Source organism: Phaseolus vulgaris, chloroplast (assembly GCF_051622355.1).
Source record: "Phaseolus vulgaris chloroplast, complete genome".
Lineage (NCBI taxonomy): Eukaryota > Viridiplantae > Streptophyta > Magnoliopsida > Fabales > Fabaceae > Phaseolus > Phaseolus vulgaris.
In genome coordinates, this window is record NC_009259.1 from 15454 (window position 1) to 37500 (window position 22047).

The following is a 22047-nucleotide window of genomic DNA, read 5'->3' on the forward strand; positions in this document are numbered from 1 at the left end:
TTTGGTAATCCTTATAAGATGAATTCTTAATATTCTCACTCCACCCCAGAACTCCGACTTTTAGGTCTTTTAACCAACTAATTAAACCACTCCAATATTATGGAAATAGAAACCTTTCTTTGTATCGCAGAAAAAAAAAGGAAAAAAATAGATAAAGAATTCATTATCTATATATAGATATAGATACGATAGATAAACGAATATACCTAAAAAAATGCATCTATTCTTTAATCGTCTAGGAACAGTATATCTACAGATACCTAAATAGATAAAAGAAATATGTTATGTATGAGAATATAGAAAGAAGAGCACAAATTTGTCTGAGTATTTATCCCCATGAATATGGGGGATAGATACTCAGACAAATGAATATTGTGCCAGGAACCAGATTTGAACTGGTGACACGAGGATTTTCAGTCCTCTGCTCTACCAACTGAGCTATCCCGACCATTCTTGCAGCTTAAGACTTTTATTTGAAAAAATTATTGGAATATATGTGAATGAATCTATATCAACTAAGTAAAAAAAAAAGTTTGTAAGTGAGTTTCCGTAGTAATAATTCTTTTATATTGTTAATCGTTAATTACGCATATTCAAATTCTTTGCTCAAAAATAAGATATTCATTTATACCTTTCTCATTCAAAAAAATGATATGTGTTTCACATATATATCTATCTATATATATATTCCAAAACTAGTGACTTGTGATTATGTAAGAAAATTATGATAGATAGGAAATTGATGAAAATAAAAATTCCAATTTAGTTGGGAAAGAATAAATCGAATAAAACACATAAATAACAACTTAAAGATAGAGAGGGTATAGGAAAAAATTAGAAAGTGAAACAGGTTTTTTGGGGATAGAGGGACTTGAACCCTCATGATTTATTAAGTCGACGGATTTTCCTCTTACTTTCAATTTCATTGTTGTCGGTATTGACATGTAGAATAGGACTCTATCTTTATTCTCATCTGATTGATCAGTTCTTCAAGGGTTTTATCCGATTATGATAAAGTGAATAATTTCATCAAGAAATATTCCATCTTTTCTTCAACTTCGAGTTGGTTTGATTCACATCTTTCATTTGTGAATATTTTTATCACAAATCGATCTTCATTAATAAATAGTAATAAATTGAAAGAGTATTTCAGTATATATATGTCTCTAAATGTTTATTTTTGATCCATTCCTGGAATTTTGGTGAAAGGATTCTTTTACTAATGCAAGAAAAAAAGTCGTCAATTTCGTTTGTTAGAACAGCTTCCATAGAGTCTCTGCACCTATCCCTTTTTTATTATCACTTTCTGAATTTTTCTTTTTTTCAGAAAACGGGATTTGGCTCAGGATTGCCCATTGTGAATTCCAGGGTTTCTCTGAATTTGAAAATGATCACTTGGTAAGTTTCCATACCAAAACTCAATCCAATTAAGTCCGTAGCGTCTACCAATTTCGCCATATCCCCATCATTTTTTTGATATTTGAATCTGATTATAATATAATGCTCTTTTTTCATTTCTATTATGAGAATAATGCGGAAACTTTTGAATTCATTAAATCCATATTATTCTATTCAATATTCAAAACCCTTTTTTCTCCAATTTTCTTGATTTTATTTCATCTATACTCGATACCTTTATTTGCTTGAATCAGAACTGATTCTAATATCTATATATTAACAATTCAATATATACAGATATAGACCACATATCTACTTATCTTCTATGTACCTACTTTTATTATTTTTTCATACAATTTTCAATACTCGAATGGTCGATTCTTTTTATTTTTTTTTGTTTTTGCTGAAAAGAAAGAAACAATCCATTTATTCATATACAATTGATATAACTCAAACGAATCTAGTGGCTATAAAAAATCATTCTTTTAATGTAGAATTAGACATTTCTTTAAGAATCTGGAATTCCTTAATATTTACGAAAATTGACTTTCAATACTAATAAATAATCTTTTTGAAATCAATCAATTTAATAATATATATCTAGAATATTAGATCAAAAGAGATTATATTCATATTCATTATTATCTTGCACTTTATGTTATGGACTAACATAACATATAAATAATAGAAATTCTAAATATTGGGTTTGATTTTCTATATTTTCTATGTTTGTATTCATTTGAATTTTGTTATAAAGAACTAAAAATTTATAACTCAGATCCCATGAAATTCTTCTGCATATGTATATTTCGTTTACGTTAGCCGGTTTAGCTCAGAGGTTAGAGCATCGCATTTGTAATGCGATGGTCATCGGTTCGAATCCGATAACCGGCTTTTCTCAATTTGTTTTTTACATAATTGATAATATCTTTTTTAGAAATAAAAAATTGGGAGAGTTCGATCTCTCCGGAAGAAATCAAGAAAGAAACCTACTTTTTTGTATTTTTTTATATACAATACAATAAAGTTCGGATATTGATAAAATTAGTCTAATTCTTCTTTGTACTATAAAACTTTAGTAGATTTCGCTTCATTTCATTTATATATAATATTTTCCATTTCGTTTAGTTTTCATTTTGATTTATAATATTTTTCATTTTAAAAAAGGAGTTTTTATGTCACGTTACAGAGGACCTTGTTTCAAAAAAATACGTCGTCTGGGATATTTACCAGGACTTACTAGTAAAAAGCCAACAGTCAAAAACGAACTTAGAAATCAATTGCGCTTCAGTAAAAAATCTCAATATCGTATTCGTTTAGAAGAAAAACAAAAATTGCGTTTTCATTATGGTCTTACAGAACGACAATTGCTGAAATACGTTCGTATCTCCGGAAAAGCTAAAGGATCAACTGGTCAGGTTTTATTACAACTACTTGAAATGCGCTTGGATAACATACTTTTTCGATTGGGTATGGCTGCGACTATTCCTCAAGCCCGCCAATTCATAAACCATAGACATGTTTTAGTTAATGGTCGTATAGTAGATATACCAAGTTATCGTTGCAAACCTCAAGATATTATTACAGCGAAGGATGAACAAAAATCGAAAACTCTGATTCAAAATTATCTTGATTCAGCCCCCCGTGATAAATTGCCAAATCATTTGACTGTTCACCCTTTCCAATATAAAGGTTTAATTAATCAAATAATAGATAATAAATGGGTTGGTTTGAAAATCAATGAATTACTGGTTGTAGAATATTATTCTCGTCAAACTTAAACCTAACTAAAATAACAAGAGTTTTTTTTTTGACGAGGATTTTCTGTTATTCAGATATCATAGACATGGATATGGAAAAATTGATATTCCTTGCCCACCCGTTATCCACTATTTTTTGTATTAGCGAAAAATTAGGAATAGAGAGTCCATATCAACAAATTTGAAATAATAGTATGCATTGGGATGAGTAATATTGATGAATTTGGTAAAGATTCGGAAAGAGAGGGATTCGAACCCCCGGTAAACAAAAAGCCTACATAGCAGTTCCAATGCTACGCCTTGAACCACTCGGCCATCTCTCCTATATAATGATGCCCAGAAACCGGTTGAATGTTGAATAGTGAATCAGTCATATTTTTAATCAATGCATAAAACCTATTCAAACTATCAAAATAAAAAGTAAAATTAGAAATACAAAGTAAAATAAAAAAAAACCTCCTACAAGGTCTTAGGATAAACAAATTTGATTAATTAGTTTATTTTTACGTTATTTCGCACTGTATTGTACAATTCCTTTATTTGTGGGATTGATTTCTCACACCAGAATTAATTAAATTATAGAATGGATTTATACCTATGCCTAGATCTCGGATAAATGAAAATTTTATTGATAAGACCTTTTCAATTGTAGCCAATATCTTATTACGAATAATTCCGACAACTTCAGGAGAAAAAAGGGCATTCACTTATTACAGAGATGGTGTGATTTGATTCCATTTTTTTTTTACCGAAATCGGTAAAAAAAAATGGAAAAAACTCACGCGTGTTGAAGGTGAAATTTGTAAATAAAAAAAAGGATTAATTCCTTCTGTCGTGTATCCTCGATTAATGAAGCCTTATATGCTTGAACTTTAGGTTTCTAGTATTAAGCGAAAGGTTATACCTATACTTATGGGGTTAGGTCAACCCCAAATTACTAGTACTGATAGGCAACATTGGGAAAGAAGCACTACGCTTGGGAATCAAGGACACGAAAACTTTGTATCTATCTATATCCATGGCTTATCGAGATTGGGACTAACAGGAATGGTTGGGACAATCAATATCCATCTCGTTCATATTTTGGATACCCATAGAACCATCGAAGATTATTGAAGTGACTAATTCCAGGAAATTAAGCAGCGTAGAGGACAAAGAAATTGTTGAAGTTATTTTTTTTTATCAAGTACCTACATACTTCATGTTAAGAAATAATTTTTGACAGGAAGGTTGGCTAGAGATTTATTGTAAAAACACTAGCTCTGTTCAGTTGAAAATGAGAATACTGGAATCTTTTTTGATTTTATGGATTTTTATCATTACACACATAAGGGGGGAGCCGTATGAGATGAAAATCTCACGTACAGTTCTGGAGCGGAGATTCTTTGAACCAAATGACGACCGTAACGGATGTCAGCTCAATCTGAAGGAAATTATGCAGAAGCTTTACAGAATTATTATGAGGCTATGCGACTGGAAATTGATCCCTATGATCGAAGTTATATACTTTATAACATAGGCCTTATTCACACAAGTAACGGAGAACATACTAAAGCTTTGGAATATTATTTTCGGGCGCTCGAACGAAACCCATTTTTACCCCAAGCTTTTAATAATATGGCCGTGATCTGTCATTACGTGCGACTATCTCCACTATAGAAAGAAAAAAGAAAAGAACAAGCAAATCCACAAATTTTAATAGAATAAATATCAAGAATGATAAATAATAAAGGCTTTCTACATATACATATATCGTCCAAAACTACGATTTTTATCAGCTGTAGCAAAGAAACTTCCTTCATAGAAGTAAAAATATGAAGAAATCAATATGTCTAGATACCCTCTTTTTCTATGGATAAAAGATCTAATTGATAAAGTAAGCATCGTAAGGATCAATTAACACGGTTTTGAGTCGATATAATAAAAACTGCTTACTTATCTCATGATAAATAAAGAAGTCAGGAATTCACTTATGTAATAAAATGGATCCCCTGATATTTTGAGCAGCGGTGTAGTATCAAATCCCAAAGATAGAAAGTATTTTCTCTTTACTTATAAGAACTTAGAAGATAAGAAAGAAAAAACTTTTACCAAGATTCTATAGAAATGAATATATCATATATTTTTGTATATTATATATAAAATCGAGATAGTTACCTTTCAGAAAATTAGAATTATAATGAGGGCGTTAATGCCAATGCTTTATTCCCTTTTCTGAAGGTAGGAGAAAAGATAAAACTAAAAAAAGATAAAATTCTTTGAAATTCTTTATTTTTTAGTAAAAATTCAAGTTTGAAACTCATATTAATAACTTCTTTTTTTCTTTTAGTTAACTTCAAGATAATAGAACAAAAAAAGAATTGACTACTGAGCCGTATGAGTCAGGAAATTCTCAAGTACGGTTCTAAGGAAAGGAATTGACTCACCTATTTCGACCGAGGAGAACAGGCCATTCGACAGGGAGACTCAGAAGTTGCGGAGTCTTGGTTTAATCAAGCCGCTGAATATTGGAAACAAGCTATAGCTCTTACCCCCGGTAATTATATTGCAGCACAGAATTGGTTGAAGATCACAGGGCGTTTTGAATAAGAACATTCTTTGTTCTTTTTTTTTTTCTTATATATTTATCTATCTATATATAGATAGATAAATATATATGGTTATAAATTCTTGTTTGTTGTCCCTATTAATCAAATTAAAAAATCATTTCTATAGGAACGACCAATCACAGAATTAAAATATATCCCTTCTCATTTTGTTCGATTTTGTCTAGTATTTCATAGAAATAAACGAGATGTGGATACAGTAGAGAATTTTCTCCTTTTTTCTGCTATTGAAACTAATATTCAATCAAATTAATAAAAGAAAAGAGACCTTCATTAAAAAAAATAAATAAAATACAGGTATATTGTCTAATAATAAATGCTAATGCCTGCTCACGAGATTTGAAATAGAGTACATACTAATACTTTATCTAAAAAAAAGGAGTTCCATCTAGCAACTTCTGAATAAAATCTGAATACATTTGATTATAGGCTGCATGAAAAATTATTGAACTTCCATTCAGAGTTCCCAAAAAGGTCTTAGAAGATTGAAAAGGGTCCATTGAGCGCCCCACTGTTATGTCATAATAGATTTGAACACTTGCCCCGAATTGACTTCGAGATCATAATTGTTCTAGTGAAAAACTAAATAAATGAAATTAACTTAACTAAGATATCAAATACATGAGAGATAGGAGAGAACAAAACTCAATAGAAACATCTCTAATAAGTTCACTAATTCTGTTTTATGTTGGCAGGTCTCTTTGTATGTGTTGTCTGGAAAGAGGAGGACTCAATGATTATTCGTTCACCGGAACCAGAAGTTAAAATTTTGGTAGATAGGGATCCTATAAAAACTTCTTTTGAGGAATGGGCAAAACCTGGTCATTTCTCAAGAACAATAGCTAAGGGACCAGATACTACTACTTGGATCTGGAACCTACATGCTGACGCTCATGATTTTGATAGCCATACTAATGATTTAGAGGAGATTTCCCGAAAAGTGTTTAGTGCTCATTTCGGCCAACTCTCTATCATCTTTCTTTGGCTGAGTGGCATGTATTTTCATGGTGCTCGTTTTTCCAATTATGAGGCATGGTTAAGTGATCCTACTCACATTAGGCCTAGTGCTCAGGTGGTTTGGCCAATAGTGGGTCAAGAAATATTGAATGGTGATGTAGGGGGAGGGTTCCGAGGAATACAAATAACCTCTGGTTTTTTTCAGATTTGGAGAGCATCTGGAATAACTAATGAATTACAACTCTATTGTACTGCAATTGGTGCATTGGTCTTTGCAGCCTTAATGCTTTTTGCTGGTTGGTTTCATTATCACAAAGCTGCTCCAAAATTGGCTTGGTTCCAAGATGTAGAATCTATGTTGAATCACCATTTGACAGGGCTCCTAGGGTTGGGATCTCTTTCTTGGGCAGGACATCAAATACATGTATCTTTACCTATTAACCAATTTCTAAATGCTGCAGTAGATCCCAAAGAGATACCACTTCCTCATGAATTTATCCTAAATCGGGATCTTTTGGCTCAACTTTATCCGAGTTTTGCCGAGGGAGCAACTCCATTTTTCACCTTGAATTGGTCAAAATATGGAGAATTTCTTACTTTTCGTGGAGGATTAGATCCAGTAACTGGAGGTCTATGGCTGACCGATATTATACACCATCATTTAGCTATTGCAATTCTTTTCTTGATAGCGGGTCACATGTATAGGACCAACTGGGGTATTGGTCACAGTATAAAAGACATTTTAGAGGCACATAAAGGTCCATTTACAGGCCAGGGTCATAAAGGTCTATATGAGATCCTAACAACGTCATGGCATGCTCAATTATCTATTAATCTAGCTATGTTAGGCTCTTTGACCATTGTTGTAGCTCACCATATGTATTCTATGCCTCCTTATCCATACCTAGCTACTGACTATGGGACACAACTGTCATTGTTTACACATCACATGTGGATTGGTGGATTTCTCATAGTCGGTGCTGCTGCGCATGCAGCTATTTTTATGGTAAGAGATTATGATCCGACTATTCGATACAACGATCTATTAGATCGTGTCCTTAGACATCGTGATGCAATCATATCACATCTTAACTGGGTATGTATCTTTTTAGGTTTTCACAGTTTTGGTTTGTATATTCATAATGATACCATGAGCGCTTTAGGGCGCCCTCAAGATATGTTTTCAGATACCGCTATACAATTACAGCCGATCTTTGCTCAATGGATCCAAAATACCCACGCTTTAGCACCTGGTACAACAGCCCCAGGTGCAGCAACAAGTACCAGTTTGACTTGGGGAGGTGAAAATTTAGTAGCAGTAGGCGGTAAAGTTGCTTTGTTACCTATTCCATTAGGAACTGCGGATTTTTTGGTCCATCATATTCATGCATTTACAATTCATGTAACAGTATTGATACTCTTAAAGGGTGTTCTATTTGCTCGTAGTTCACGATTGATACCGGATAAAGCAAATCTAGGTTTTCGTTTCCCTTGTGATGGACCTGGAAGAGGGGGTACATGCCAAGTATCCGCTTGGGATCATGTCTTCTTAGGACTATTTTGGATGTACAATTCAATTTCGGTAGTCATTTTCCATTTCAGTTGGAAAATGCAGTCAGATGTTTGGGGTAGTATAAGTGATCAAGGGATAGTAACTCATATCACAGGAGGAAATTTTGCGCAGAGTTCCATTACCATTAATGGGTGGCTCCGTGATTTCTTATGGGCGCAGGCATCCCAGGTAATTCAGTCTTACGGTTCTTCATTATCTGCATATGGTCTTTTTTTCTTGGGTGCACATTTTGTATGGGCTTTTAGTTTAATGTTTCTATTCAGCGGGCGTGGTTATTGGCAAGAACTTATTGAATCCATTGTTTGGGCTCATAATAAATTAAAAGTTGCTCCTGCTACTCAGCCCAGAGCCTTGAGCATTGTACAAGGACGTGCTGTAGGAGTAACACATTACCTTCTAGGTGGAATTGCCACAACATGGGCATTCTTCTTAGCAAGAATTATTGCAGTAGGATAATAGCTAGGAGGATTTGAAAATCATTATGGCATTAAGATTTCCAAGCTTTAGTCAAGGCTTAGCTCAAGACCCCACTACTCGTCGTATTTGGTTTGGTATTGCTACCGCACATGACTTCGAAAGTCATGATGATATTACTGAGGAACGTCTTTATCAGAATATTTTTGCTTCTCATTTCGGGCAATTAGCAATCATTTTTCTGTGGACTTCCGGGAATCTCTTTCATGTAGCTTGGCAAGGGAATTTTGAGACATGGGTACAGGATCCTTTACATGTAAGACCTATTGCTCATGCAATTTGGGATCCTCATTTTGGTCAACCAGCTGTAGAAGCTTTTACCCGAGGAGGTGCTCTAGGCCCTGTTAATATAGCCTATTCTGGTGTTTATCAATGGTGGTATACAATCGGTTTACGTACTAATGGGGATCTTTATACTGGAGCTATTTTTCTATTAATTCTATCTACTATATCTTTAATAGCGGGTTGGTTACACCTGCAACCAAAATGGAAACCAAGTGTTTCGTGGTTTAAAAATGCTGAATCCCGCCTCAATCATCATTTGTCAGGACTATTCGGAGTAAGTTCCTTGGCTTGGACAGGACATTTAGTCCATGTCGCTATTCCGGGGTCCAGGGGGGAATACGTTCGATGGAATAATTTATTAGGTATATTGCCGCATCCCGAAGGATTAGGTCCATTTTTTACAGGTCAGTGGAATCTTTATGCTCAAAACCCCGATTCCAATAATCATATATTTGGTACCCCTCAAGGAGCAGGAACTGCTATTCTAACACTTCTCGGGGGATTTCATCCGCAAACTCAAAGTTTATGGTTGACCGATATTGCACACCATCATTTGGCTATTGCATTTATTTTTCTAGTTGCTGGCCATATGTATAGAACTAACTTCGGGATTGGTCACAGTATTAAAGATCTTTTAGAAGTACATACTCCTCCGGGAGGTAGATTGGGGCGTGGACATAAGGGTCTTTATGACACAATCAATAATTCAATTCATTTTCAATTAGGTCTTGCTCTAGCCTCTTTAGGGGTTATTACTTCCTTGGTAGCACAACACATGTACTCTTTACCTGCTTATGCGTTTATAGCGCAAGACTTTACTACTCAAGCTGCCTTATATACTCATCATCAATATATAGCAGGCTTCATTATGACAGGGGCTTTTGCTCATGGAGCTATCTTTTTTATTAGAGATTATAATCCAGAGCAGAATAAAGATAATGTCTTGGCAAGAATGTTAGACCATAAAGAAGCTATCATATCCCACTTAAGTTGGGCTAGCCTCTTTCTGGGGTTCCATACTCTTGGACTTTATGTCCATAACGATGTCATGCTTGCTTTTGGTACTCCGGAGAAACAAATTTTGATTGAACCTATATTTGCTCAATGGATACAATCTGCTCATGGGAAAACTTCCTATGGGTTTGATATACTTTTATCTTCAACGAACAGTCCGGCGTTCAATGCGGGACGAAGCATATGGTTGCCTGGTTGGTTAAACGCTGTAAATGAGAATAGTAATTCTCTATTCTTAACAATAGGGCCTGGAGACTTCTTGGTTCATCATGCTATTGCTCTTGGTTTACATACAACTACATTGATCTTAGTAAAAGGTGCTTTGGATGCGCGTGGTTCTAAGTTAATGCCTGATAAAAAAGATTTTGGTTATAGTTTTCCTTGTGATGGCCCGGGACGAGGCGGAACTTGTGATATTTCCGCTTGGGACGCATTTTATTTGGCAGTTTTCTGGATGTTAAATACCATTGGATGGGTTACTTTTTATTGGCATTGGAAACACATTACACTATGGCAGGGTAATATTTCACAGTTTAATGAATCTTCTACCTATTTGATGGGATGGTTAAGAGATTATCTATGGTTGAACTCTTCACAACTTATCAATGGATATAACCCCTTTGGTATGAATAGTTTATCAGTCTGGGCATGGATGTTCTTGTTTGGACATCTTGTTTGGGCTACTGGATTTATGTTCTTAATTTCCTGGCGCGGATATTGGCAGGAATTGATTGAAACTTTGGCATGGGCTCATGAACGTACACCTTTGGCTAATTTGATTCGATGGAGAGATAAACCAGTGGCTCTTTCCATTGTGCAAGCAAGATTGGTTGGACTAGCCCACTTTTCCGTAGGTTATATATTTACTTATGCAGCCTTCTTAATTGCCTCTACATCGGGCAAATTCGGTTAATTTCATTCTTTATTCAATATATCTGGAAAGAATATAATTTCCTTCTAGAATAGAATATCATTTCCTTCTATAGGCAAGAGAAGCCACTTATACATCTAGGATCCGACTTCTATCATTGATACTAATAGCAAATTAACCATTATTATGGCAAGGAAAAGTGTGATTCAGAGGGAGAAGAAGAGACAAAAATTGGAACAGAAATATCATTTGATTCGCCGATCCTCAAAAAAAGAAATAAGCAAAGTTCCGTCGTTAAGTGATAAATGGGAAATTCATGGAAAATTAGAATCACTACCGCGTAATAGTGCACCTATACGTCTTCATCGACGTTGTTTTTCAACCGGAAGACCGAGAGCTAATTATCGAGACTTTGGATTATCTGGACACATACTTCGGGAAATGGTTCATGCATGTTTCTTGCCGGGTGCAACAAGATCCAGTTGGTAAGGATTCCAAATTATCTTCATTTTTTTTTTTCATTTTATTATCAGCGATCATAGGATGGTCCCTTTACCGTTATGTATAAATGGTTTATTCTATTTGTATATATATGGTAAAGGGATGCATTCAATCTTTGTTTTTGTTCATTAGTTATCAATTCTTTTTTTTATCGCGGAGTAGAGCAACTTGGTAGCTCGCAAGGCTCATAACCTTGAAGTTACGGGTTCAAATCCCGTCTCCGCAACTTTTTGAATTTGATAAAAACAAGGTTTCAAGAAGGGCATTATACGCAGTAAATTCTATGGCATTTGTCATACTATGACTATTAAATACATAGGGCGGATAGCGGGAATCGAACCCGCGTCTTCTCCTTGGCAAAGAGAAATTTTACCATTCGACTATATCCGCATTTTCATTGTACTTGATATGCGATTCTATTTGTACAGAGATGGGCCTTATATTCTATTAGGGATAATTCAAAAGAAATGTATATAATATATATTGTCTCCCAAATAAAATCTTTTAGATTACTATTCCTTTTTATCAAAAATTCCTATTTCTATTATTATATATTATTTTTTTCTATGTATCTATAGAATTGAAATTCTCATTCTATCGAATATTTTAATTGACTTTTTTAAGAAAAAAGAAAGTTCCTATGAATATTCATTTAATAGAATAAAAAATTCTATTTATTTCTATAGAGATACAGATCGATGGTATATATTTTGAATGAATTACTAGACGACGTAGAAATAGATTTATAGTAGATTTATAGTATTTCATTTGAATATTCTATTCATATCATATTAATATGAATAGAATATTCAAATGAAATACAAATTTTTATATTTCATTTTTTCTATTGTATTTATTTGAGTTTCACAATGTACCACCATATAAGTATAAGATATAAGATTTTTCCAATAGAAGAAGTTTACTCCCCCTTAGAATGTAATGTGTTATAGTTGTCTTTTTTTTTTACTAACTAATCTATTCCCTTTTTTATATGCCTGACAATCCGAAAGAATTCTGAGGGAGGGGTCATTTCGTTTTGAATCTAGAATAAAAATAACTTCAAGAAATGAGAGAATTAAGAATACCCACTAGAAACACTAATCCAATCCATAATGATGTACCAGAAAATAGAACATTTTTGTTATTTGACCAACCTTCAGGAGAAGCAAATAAAACAGGTACACTAATCAATAAAAGAAATGAAATAGCAATTAATGCAAAAACAGCTAATTGGAAAGCAATAGTCATGTTTCTAATCCTCCAATTTACCAACAAAAGAACTTTACCATTTGATCCCCCAACCCCTTAAAATACCTTTATTGAAAAAAAAATTTGTAAATGGAAAAATGCAGAAGGGTTTTATCATGAATTCATTGATTTTCTATAATTGATTATCAACCCTTTTGAGGCTTGGATCGAGGATAGTTTTTTTACTTCACAAAAAGACATGCTGGATTTTGCACCTATATACATACATACCGATCGAAAACTAAACCAATAGATTCACATAGAATACCTTTCCTATGGATAGATAATAGAAAGAGTATCAATTCATATGCTCATGGTCTATTCAGTGGAATAATAATAAAAAAATATATATATATTAGATATTAGCTTTTGGAGAGATGGCTGAGTGGTTGATAGCCCCGGTCTTGAAAACCGGTATAGTTTGAAAGAAAGAACTATCGAGGGTTCGAATCCCTCTCTCTCCTTTTTATCGGTAAATAAAGTTTTTGATTTTCTGAGTTTCTATCGAATCTTTTTTTTCGGACTGGGCTATATCATCCCGAAAAAAAAGATTCGATAGAAACTCAGAAAAAAGGAAAAGAAATTCGTCTTTACGCCTCGCTCCACTCAACCAAATAATTATAGTAAAAGAAAAGTGATTTCTACTTCATTGGATCTCATGTCTCAATTAAGAGGAGTCATGGAAAGAACAGGTTCAAAATCGCGATCAATTCCTTTTTCAAATCCTGCGGCAGCTGCGCGAGCTCTTCCCGCGTGCCATAAATGGCCTACAAATAGAAAGAATCCTAGAACAAAATGAGAAGTAGCTAACCAACTTCTAGGAGAAACATAATTTACTGCATTAATCTCTGTAGCTACGCCACCCACGGAATTTAAGGAACCTAAAGGAGCATGAGTCATATATTCCGCAGAACGACGTTCTTGCCAAGGCTGTATATCTTTTTTCAGTCTACTCAAGTCTAAACCATTAGGACCCCTTAGAGGTTCTAACCAAGGAGCACGCAAATCCCAAAAACGCATAGTTTCTCCGCCAAAAATAACTTCGCCAGTCGGGGAACGCATTAGATATTTACCTAAACCTGTAGGTCCTTGAGCAGATCCTACATTAGCCCCAAGACGTTGGTCTCTAACTAGAAAAGTAAATGCTTGAGCTTGAGAAGCTTCTGGACCAGTGGGCCCATAAAACTCACTAGGATAAGCGGTATTATTAAACCAGACAAAGCAACAAGCAATAAAACCAAAAACAGATAAAGCACCTAAACTATAAGATAAGTAAGCTTCTCCAGACCATACAAGTGCACGCCGAGCCCATGCAAAGGGTTTGGTTAAGATATGCCAGATTCCACCAAGTATACAAATGGAACCCAACCATACATGCCCTCCAATTATATCTTCCAAATCGTCCACACTAACAATCCATCCTTCGCCCCCAAAAGGTGATTTTAATAAATATCCAAATAGAATACTTGGACTAAGGGTCAAATTGGTTATTTTTCTTACATCTCCCCCCCCCGGAGCCCATGTATCATATATACCTCCAAAATAAAGAGCCTTGAATACTAGAAGAAAAGCACCTATACCTAACAAGATTAAGTGAATACCCAAAATTGTAGTCATTTTATTTCTATCTTTCCATACATAACCGAAGAAGGGAAAAGATTCTTCAAGAGTCTCAGGTCCCAGAAGTGCATGATAAATACCGCCAAAGCCCAATACTGCAGAGGAAATTAAGTGAAGTACTCCAGACACAAAGTATGGAAAGGTGTCTATAACTTCCCCTCCAGGACCTACTCCCCAACCTAGAGTAGCTAGATGGGGAAGCAAAATTAAACCTTGTTCATACATGGGCTTCTCGGGTACGAAATGAGCCACTTCAAAAAGGTTCATTGCTCCGGCCCAGAATACTATTAATCCAGCATGGGCTACATGGGCCCCTAATAGTTTACCGGATAAATTGATAAGTCGGGCATTCCCGGCCCACCAAGCGAAACCGGTAGTTTCCTGGTCACGACCAGTTAAAGCTAAAGTTCCATTAAAGAGCGTTTCCACGTGGTAGAACCTCCTCAGGGAATATAAGGTTTTCATGAGGCTGATCTTGAGCTGCCATCCACGCACGAATACCTTCGTTTAAGAGAATATTTTTGGTGTAGAAAGTCTCAAATTCAGGATCTTCCGCTGCGCGGATTTCTTGAGAAACGAAATCATAAGCACGTAAGTTCAGGGCCAAACCGACTACCCCAAGAGCACTCATCCATAAACCAGTTACTGGTACAAATAACATAAAGAAATGTAACCAACGTTTATTGGAAAAAGCAACCCCAAAGATTTGGGACCAAAAGCGATTAGCAGTAACCATTGAATAAGTTTCTTCAGCTTGGGTTGGGTTAAAAGCACGGAATGTATTTGCACCATCACCATCTTCAAATAAAGTATTTTCTACGGTTGCACCATGAATAGCGCATAGTAGTGCAGCGCCCAATACACCAGCAACTCCCATCATATGAAATGGGTTTAATGTCCAATTATGAAATCCTTGGAAAAAGAGGATGAATCGAAAAATAGCTGCTACACCAAAACTAGGAGCAAAGAACCAACCAGACTGACCCAGTGGATAAATAAGGAATACAGAAACAAAAACAGCAATTGGACCTGAGAATGCGATTGCATTATAAGGTCGTAATTGAACAGATCGAGCAAGTTCAAATTGACGTAACATGAAACCTATTAATCCGAAAGCACCATGGAGAGCAACAAAAGTCCACAGACCACCTAACTGACACCAACGGGTAAAATCTCCCTGTGCTTCAGGACCCCACAGTAACAACAAAGAGTGTGATAAACTATTAGCGGGAGTGGAAACTGCAGCGGTTAAGAAGTTGCAGCCTTCTAAATAAGAACTTGCCAAGCCGTGAGTATACCATGAAGTTACAAAGGTCGTACCTGTAAACCAACCCCCCAAGGCGAAATAGGCGCACGGAAAGAGTAATAGACCGGACCAACCCACAAAAACGAAACGGTCCCTCCGCAACCAGTCATCCATAATATCAAATAAATCCTTTTCATCTTTGGTAAATTTACCAAGAGCTATAGTCATAGCGATCCTCCTATTCAACTACTTCAACCATTTCCCAACACCTCATAGAGCATTTTCAGAGATGGGACGGACCTTGATCATTTATCTCTATTTATGTCTCTCTCTCTATATCTAGATATATATATAGACAATTTTCTAGTATACTTTCCCTTTTTTTCTAATCGGTTTCGAATCAAAAATCATTTCTTGATGGGTCTATTGATATCTAGGGCAAATCCATGAACTCGATGTGGTTATTCTTTATCTATTCTTAAAAATCTCTCAAGTCATAAATACTAAAATCTCCTATGACTCTAAAATCCAATAGAAATTTTTTTTGAAGAACTGTTCAAGAAACAAATGATCCCCTCTTTCACTCCTTATACCCAGTGGATCCTCAGACATATTTCCTTTCATGAAAGAAACTTATTCTTGAATTTTTTTTTGTGAATTTACTTCTATTTTGTCTAGGAAACTACTCTAGGATCATATATTTTATAAATTTCTATTTCATTTACAGTTTGTTCTTTTTATTATAGTATTTCATTTTTTTGAATAAATACTATAATAAAAAGAACAAACTGTAAATGAAAGTTTCTGTCTCATCTATATGAATTGCTGGAAAAATATCGTACGCATCGATATGAAAAGAAACTTTTTGATACGCGAAGACATAATTGAATGTATTTTTCTATTATTTCTATAAGATTCTATCTAATCTTATAGAAAAAATAGAAATTTATTTTTCGGAAAAAAAAAGATTGTTCGAATTTCATCTTTATCAAATTTGAATATCAGAATAGTAGATATAAATATAATTCAACGGGTTAGGTCCACTTACTTTTTTTTATTTTTCCATTTTTAAGAATTGAATTTTACACTTTTTGCATTTTTATTACTTTCTTTACTATATTCTAATGAAAATCTACGATTACTTTCTTTTTGATTACAAATAGAAAATTTTTCAAAATAGCAAGAATCTTTCTATTCTTCCTTAAATTAGAAAAACTATTGTTTTTGAAAAAAAAGTAAAAAGCCCCTTATCGGATTTGAACCGATGACTTACGCCTTACCATGGCGTTACTCTACCACTGAGTTAAAAGGGCCCTTTTTCTTTCAATTCCTAAATAAGGAACTAGCATGACTAATACATCTATTTGTTACTTTGTATACTTAGTATACTTATTCTATCAATTTCTATAAATTATCTAAATGAAATGATATAAATGGGGTTAGAATAAATGTACATCAATATCTACTATTTGCATAATGACTTATCAAAGAACAAAACATAGGATTTACCTAGTGAATAGAATATAGTTAAAAAAAAAAGAATTGATTAAGATTGGATTTGATCTATATCAAAAGAATAAATTATTTCATTTCAAAATGGATTCTTGAAGTCATTCTAATCATAACACTAAATTCATTTTATTGATACATAAATGTACTCACAAATTCAAATATTTCATCGAATCATTGATAAAATAGATTCAATATGTTCTGTCCCTAAAGCAAATTTTTATTTTATTTTTTTATTGAAAAATTATTTTCAAAAATTTGCGGATCTCTATCCTTCTTACCTGACCCAATTTCCAAAGTTTTTTTTCCCGGCTTGTTTTTAGATATCAATCTACCTATCGAATCTTAGTATTAGTAATAAATGACAGAACTGGAGTTTGAACCTCCCGTCCTTTGCAACAAACCAATAATTCCCGTAAAGAATTTTCTCTTTATTTGAACATTACTTATTTTTTTTTCTTAATATGACTTGAATAAAAAAAATTTCGAAATAGAAATGATTAATAAAAAATTTCTATGGAATTCTGAAAGAGCGAACAATCTTTTTTTTTTGATCGAATCATATCATTATATTGACAATTGCAAAAAACTGTTCATACTATGAACGTAGTATAATGGCGGTCGGGCAAGTATGCCCCCATCGTCTAGTGGTTCAGGACATCTCTTTTTCAAGGAGGCAGCGGGGATTCGACTTCCCCTGGGGGTAGGGTGTTACGAAAGGAATTTGGTTAAGAATTTTAAATCAAAACTGAAATGTATTCTTCCTATTGTGCTGGGTCGATGCCCGAGCGGTTAATGGGGACGGACTGTAAATTCGTTGGCAATATGTCTACGCTGGTTCAAATCCAGCTCGGCCCAAGAATTTGCCGATCCATTATGAAATTCTAGAACCCATTTCTAGTTCTCCGGAAATGACTGATGTGCTCTGATACGGAAGAATCAAAATATGAAACATATCTAAGGTTTTTTCTTTTGTTTTCTGTATGAAATATTTCCTTCCACAAATTCGAATCTTGCTAATAATCTGTATCCATGTCAAGATCTGTAAGTATAAAATCTAGGGAAAAATTGAAAAAAAATATTTTTTTTTCATTGATTCAATTTTCAATCGATTTGTAAATAACAAACGGATTACGAGTCATTTGTGTCGATCTCACTAAAGTCGATATCAATATACATATCAATATATACAAAAATACGCTTTTTTCATTTACAACAAAATGGTTCAAATCCGAAATAGAAAAAGAAAAGGTTTGACAGAAACGGTCCGTAAAAATATTTATACAGTACACCCCTTTCCCTGGGATTGTAGTTCAATTGGTCAGAGCACCGCCCTGTCAAGGCGGAAGCTGCGGGTTCGAGCCCCGTCAATCCCGTTGGATACAAACGCAAAAAAAGAAAAAAGACATCAATTCATTTTTTGTGTATTTGTAAAGAATCAAATTGATAAACAAAATTTTATTCCTAATGGGGCTCCCCCCTGCTTTTTCATTTTTTTCGACGAAAAAAGAAGGAAAGTAATTTTGTAATTTCATCAAGAAGAAATGTTTTTTTGTTTTCTTTAGTATGGATAAAAGATCTTCCTATGTTATACTATTTCATGAGTTGATTTGATAGCTCAGATTTTGTGATTCATGATATTGATCCGATTTGATATCATCGAAATCAAATTTAGACCATTGTTGAAAGATTTATCATCTCTATGGGATTAAATCCCGAATTTTTTTTTATTCGAAATTTCAGAGAAAGAGAACATAATAAAGATTATGGAAGTAAATATTCTCGCATTTATTGCTACTGCACTGTTTATTCTAGTTCCTACTGCTTTTTTACTTATAATTTATGTAAAAACGGTAAGTAAAAGTGACTAATTTCACTGAACTATGACTTCTTCATTTTTATGAATGATTTAAAAAAATGATCGTACAATCATCGCAATCCAGATAGTAGAAATCTATTTTCTTTCTACTATCTGAGAATTGCGTCCAATTTTTTTTTTTTTCAGATTATTTTTACAACCAATTCTGGTATCTTATGAGAAAAAGGGGATAAAAAAACAGGAATGGTGATTGCACAGTCCGCCATTTTCCATATATATATATAACCAGGTTAAGCGTCAATTAATCGAAATAGAAATTTTAAGAAAAATTTGATTGGAGTAGGAATCCATTTCTTCTTCTTTTTTATTCTCTTGATTTTATAAAAATAAGAATATGGGAATAATTCAAATATTTGTTTGATTGAAAGAGTATTTTCAATTCCTATTAAGATATATAGAATACATTACACTACTAGAATAGAACCCTAAAATGAAGATATATTTTCTATTTGAACTCAATTAATTCTTAATTAGTATTAGTCTAAATGAAATATTTTCATTCAATAGTTCAGAAATTAAAAAACTCAGGTAGAAAACAAAAAGATCCCTCAACTCAATTTTGAGTATCCCTATAGTCCACTTCTTCCCCATACTACAAGGGAAAGGGAAAATGAAAAAACTACCATTAAAGCAGCCCAAGCAATACTTACTATATCCATGTCAATTTTGTCTCCTATCTCTTATGAAGGAACTATTTCATTCTTTTTTCCAATTTTTTCTTCTATTATCTTTTTTGTATTATTCGCTAAAAATACTATAATAGTGGAATTGCTGTTACAGAGTCAAAAAAAGGATTTTGGGCTAACATCATTGAAGAATTCATTCTATCTATTAGAACATCTAAAAAGTTTTTTGATTCTTTTTAGTAAAATCGGAAAACATTAAGGATAAAAAAAACATCATAGGAACTTCTAAGTAAATGAATGTTACTAACAGGTGGGAATAATAAGATTTCTCTTTTACCCCCACATTTCCTTAATAATTTAATAAAAAAAGAATCAAGACAGATTCATTTGCATACTTAGACTCTTCTTTTTATTTGAAAGAATCCCTTAGATATCTCCCGATTGGTTTTCTAAAAAAACGTAATATAATCTTTCATTTCAAGTGTCTTATCGATCAGGCGACACCCGGATTTGAACTGGGGAAAAAGGATTTGCAGTCCCCCGCCTTACCACTCGGCCATGCCGCCAATACAAATATAGATATAAAGTATATTAGAATACCCCCCCTTTTTCTATTGAAAAATGGAAAAACAATCTTGAGACAAATCACAACCGTTAACTATGAATTTATGAATTATTCTTGAATATTTGAATATAAAATGGTTTTTTCTTAATGAGATCAGAAAATACAAATTGATACATAACCAATCAATATTGCTTTTTTATTCAAAAACTTTGTTCATTCCAATTATAACAGCAACTGTGAATATATGTAAACCCTAGAATATAAATTGGAATTGTTACACAGATATTTTCTAATCGAGTATCTTATCCATATCTATATAGATATTAGAATACCAATACTATAACGGAATTTTGAAGAAATTCTCGTGCTTCTCCTTTTTTTTACAATTTTCAATAGAAAATTTTTAAAAATGAACACGACATGTTATGTGTTATCCTGAACAAATATGACTGCAATAAAGTTAGAGACAGATCTATAGCTGGAGCATATTTCAAAAATACAAGCCTTATTACATTACACATTACATACTCTAATCATATTCTCCCCAAAATACTTCACTTCAAAATCTCTCTTTTCTTTACAATCCCGAATGGATTTTTTTTGTATCCAATTGAATTTGAATATGTAATATCATAATAATGATAGAAATGAAATGCATTTTTTTATATTCCTAAAAAAAATCTTGAAATCCCAGTAGGATTTTACAATCCTTTTTATATTCGAATTTCGATTCTATCTGTTTGTTTTGTTGCAAATTCCTTCCTTCGAAGTTGAGTATAAAATTCTATTATTTCTTTTTCTTTTCATAATAGGTATTTTATACACTAATAAATATTTGATACACGGGATTAGGTAAAATTTCATGTAATTCAGTATAAAGAATAGAAATTCCAGTATTGCTAAATGGATTCATGTGATTTGATGAAGCATGACAGCAAATCGTGGAATATTTTTCGATCAAATTCACGGGGAAATTGAAAATGCTTGGGAGTGGAAATGAAGAAATGTCTACACTACCTGGATTGAATCAGATACAGTTGGAAGGGTTTTGTAGATTCATTGATCGGGGCTTAACAGAAGGGCTTTTTAAGTTTCCAAAAATTGAGGATACAGATCAAGAAATTGAATTTCAATTATTTGCCGAAACATATCAATTATTAGAACCCTTGATAAACGAAAAAGATGCTGTATATGAATCACTTACATATTCTGCTGAATTATATGTATCCACGGGATTAATTTGGAAAAGTAGTAGAGACATAAAAAAACAAACTATTTTTGTTGGAAACATTCCTCTAATGAATTCTCTGGGAACTTCTATAGTAAATGGAATATATAGAATAGTAATTAATCAAATATTGCAAAGTCCTGGTATCTATTACCGTTCAGAATTGGACCCTAACGGAATTTCGGTCTATACTGGCACTATAATATCAGACTGGGGGGGTAGATTAGAATTAGAGATTGATAAAAAAGCAAGGATATGGGCTCGTGTGAGTAGGAAACAGAAAATATCTATTCTAATTCTATTATCAGCTATGGGTTCGAATTTAAGCGAAATTCTAGAAAATGTTTGTTATCCTGAAATTTTCGTGTCTTTCCTAAATGATAAGGATAAAAAAAAAATTGGGTCAAAAGAAAATGCCATTTTGGAGTTTTATCGACAATTTGCTTGTGTTGGCGGAGATCCAGTATTTTCTGAATCTTTATGGAAAGAATTACAAAAAAAATTTTTTCAACAAAGATGTGAATTAGGAAGAATTGGTCGACGAAATATGAACCAAAAGCTTAATCTTGATATACCCCAGAACAATACATTTTTGTTACCACGAGATATATTGACAGCTGCGAGTCATTTGATTGGCATGAAATTTGGAATGGCTCTACTTGACGATATAAATCATTTGAAAAATAA

General features: G+C 33.4%; 11 protein-coding genes and 12 non-coding genes across 23 annotated transcripts in view; 13 read left to right on the plus strand and 10 right to left on the minus strand. All coding sequences in view use genetic code 11, as the record gives it.

Annotated features, from left to right (window-relative positions):
• Nucleotides 1–374: 374 nt before the first annotated feature.
• trnF-GAA lies at nucleotides 375–449 on the minus strand. The gene has a single exon. It is a non-coding gene; the product is annotated as a tRNA-Phe (tRNA).
• A 407-nt stretch (nucleotides 450–856) lies between these two features.
• Nucleotides 857–1464, minus strand: trnL-UAA. The gene is made up of 2 exons: nucleotides 1428–1464; nucleotides 857–906 (listed from the first exon to the last, which is right to left on the minus strand). It is a non-coding gene; the product is annotated as a tRNA-Leu (tRNA).
• Nucleotides 1465–2225: 761 nt separating this feature from the next.
• Nucleotides 2226–2298, plus strand: trnT-UGU. The gene has a single exon. It is a non-coding gene; the product is annotated as a tRNA-Thr (tRNA).
• A 275-nt stretch (nucleotides 2299–2573) lies between these two features.
• Nucleotides 2574–3179, plus strand: rps4 (ribosomal protein S4). The gene has a single exon. The coding sequence runs from the start codon at nucleotides 2574–2576 to the stop codon at nucleotides 3177–3179; it is 606 nt and encodes a 201-aa protein (YP_001122796.1).
• Nucleotides 3180–3393: 214 nt separating this feature from the next.
• trnS-GAA lies at nucleotides 3394–3483 on the minus strand. The gene has a single exon. It is a non-coding gene; the product is annotated as a tRNA-Ser (tRNA).
• A 272-nt stretch (nucleotides 3484–3755) lies between these two features.
• ycf3 (photosystem I assembly protein Ycf3) lies at nucleotides 3756–5747 on the plus strand. Its single transcript has 3 exons — nucleotides 3756–3881; nucleotides 4569–4796; nucleotides 5595–5747. Exons 1-3 carry the CDS (start codon nucleotides 3756–3758, stop codon nucleotides 5745–5747), a joined length of 507 nt encoding a protein of 168 aa, YP_001122797.1.
• A 750-nt stretch (nucleotides 5748–6497) lies between these two features.
• On the plus strand, nucleotides 6498–8750 carry psaA (photosystem I P700 chlorophyll a apoprotein A1). The gene has a single exon. The coding sequence runs from the start codon at nucleotides 6498–6500 to the stop codon at nucleotides 8748–8750; it is 2253 nt and encodes a 750-aa protein (YP_001122798.1).
• Nucleotides 8751–8775: 25 nt separating this feature from the next.
• Nucleotides 8776–10980, plus strand: psaB (photosystem I P700 chlorophyll a apoprotein A2). Its single transcript has one exon. The coding sequence runs from the start codon at nucleotides 8776–8778 to the stop codon at nucleotides 10978–10980; it is 2205 nt and encodes a 734-aa protein (YP_001122799.1).
• A 144-nt stretch (nucleotides 10981–11124) lies between these two features.
• On the plus strand, nucleotides 11125–11427 carry rps14 (ribosomal protein S14). The gene has a single exon. The coding sequence runs from the start codon at nucleotides 11125–11127 to the stop codon at nucleotides 11425–11427; it is 303 nt and encodes a 100-aa protein (YP_001122800.1).
• Nucleotides 11428–11588: 161 nt separating this feature from the next.
• On the plus strand, nucleotides 11589–11666 carry trnfM-CAU. The gene has a single exon. It is a non-coding gene; the product is annotated as a tRNA-Met (tRNA).
• Nucleotides 11667–11757: 91 nt separating this feature from the next.
• trnG-GCC lies at nucleotides 11758–11834 on the minus strand. The gene has a single exon. It is a non-coding gene; the product is annotated as a tRNA-Gly (tRNA).
• A 664-nt stretch (nucleotides 11835–12498) lies between these two features.
• psbZ (photosystem II protein Z) lies at nucleotides 12499–12687 on the minus strand. Its single transcript has one exon. The coding sequence runs from the start codon at nucleotides 12685–12687 to the stop codon at nucleotides 12499–12501; it is 189 nt and encodes a 62-aa protein (YP_001122801.1).
• Nucleotides 12688–13058: 371 nt separating this feature from the next.
• Nucleotides 13059–13151, plus strand: trnS-GUA. The gene has a single exon. It is a non-coding gene; the product is annotated as a tRNA-Ser (tRNA).
• A 199-nt stretch (nucleotides 13152–13350) lies between these two features.
• Nucleotides 13351–14772, minus strand: psbC (photosystem II 44 kDa protein). The gene has a single exon. It carries the CDS (start codon nucleotides 14770–14772, stop codon nucleotides 13351–13353), a length of 1422 nt encoding a protein of 473 aa, YP_001122802.1.
• psbD (photosystem II protein D2) lies at nucleotides 14720–15781 on the minus strand. The gene has a single exon. The coding sequence runs from the start codon at nucleotides 15779–15781 to the stop codon at nucleotides 14720–14722; it is 1062 nt and encodes a 353-aa protein (YP_001122803.1).
• Nucleotides 15782–16794: 1013 nt separating this feature from the next.
• trnT-GGU lies at nucleotides 16795–16866 on the minus strand. Its single transcript has one exon. It is a non-coding gene; the product is annotated as a tRNA-Thr (tRNA).
• Nucleotides 16867–17695: 829 nt separating this feature from the next.
• Nucleotides 17696–17768, plus strand: trnE-UUC. Its single transcript has one exon. It is a non-coding gene; the product is annotated as a tRNA-Glu (tRNA).
• A 68-nt stretch (nucleotides 17769–17836) lies between these two features.
• On the plus strand, nucleotides 17837–17920 carry trnY-GUA. Its single transcript has one exon. It is a non-coding gene; the product is annotated as a tRNA-Tyr (tRNA).
• A 444-nt stretch (nucleotides 17921–18364) lies between these two features.
• trnD-GUC lies at nucleotides 18365–18438 on the plus strand. The gene has a single exon. It is a non-coding gene; the product is annotated as a tRNA-Asp (tRNA).
• A 390-nt stretch (nucleotides 18439–18828) lies between these two features.
• psbM (photosystem II protein M) lies at nucleotides 18829–18933 on the plus strand. The gene has a single exon. It carries the CDS (start codon nucleotides 18829–18831, stop codon nucleotides 18931–18933), a length of 105 nt encoding a protein of 34 aa, YP_001122804.1.
• A 577-nt stretch (nucleotides 18934–19510) lies between these two features.
• Nucleotides 19511–19600, minus strand: petN (cytochrome b6/f complex subunit VIII). The gene has a single exon. The coding sequence runs from the start codon at nucleotides 19598–19600 to the stop codon at nucleotides 19511–19513; it is 90 nt and encodes a 29-aa protein (YP_001122805.1).
• Nucleotides 19601–20059: 459 nt separating this feature from the next.
• On the minus strand, nucleotides 20060–20133 carry trnC-GCA. Its single transcript has one exon. It is a non-coding gene; the product is annotated as a tRNA-Cys (tRNA).
• Nucleotides 20134–21112: 979 nt separating this feature from the next.
• Nucleotides 21113–22047, plus strand: part of rpoB (RNA polymerase beta subunit) — a 3213-nt gene continuing 2278 nt past the window's right edge. Inside the window, exon 1 of the mRNA in view lies at nucleotides 21113–22047. This exon is cut by the window's right edge and continues 2278 nt beyond it. Coding sequence (YP_001122806.1) covers nucleotides 21113–22047 — 935 coding nt within the window.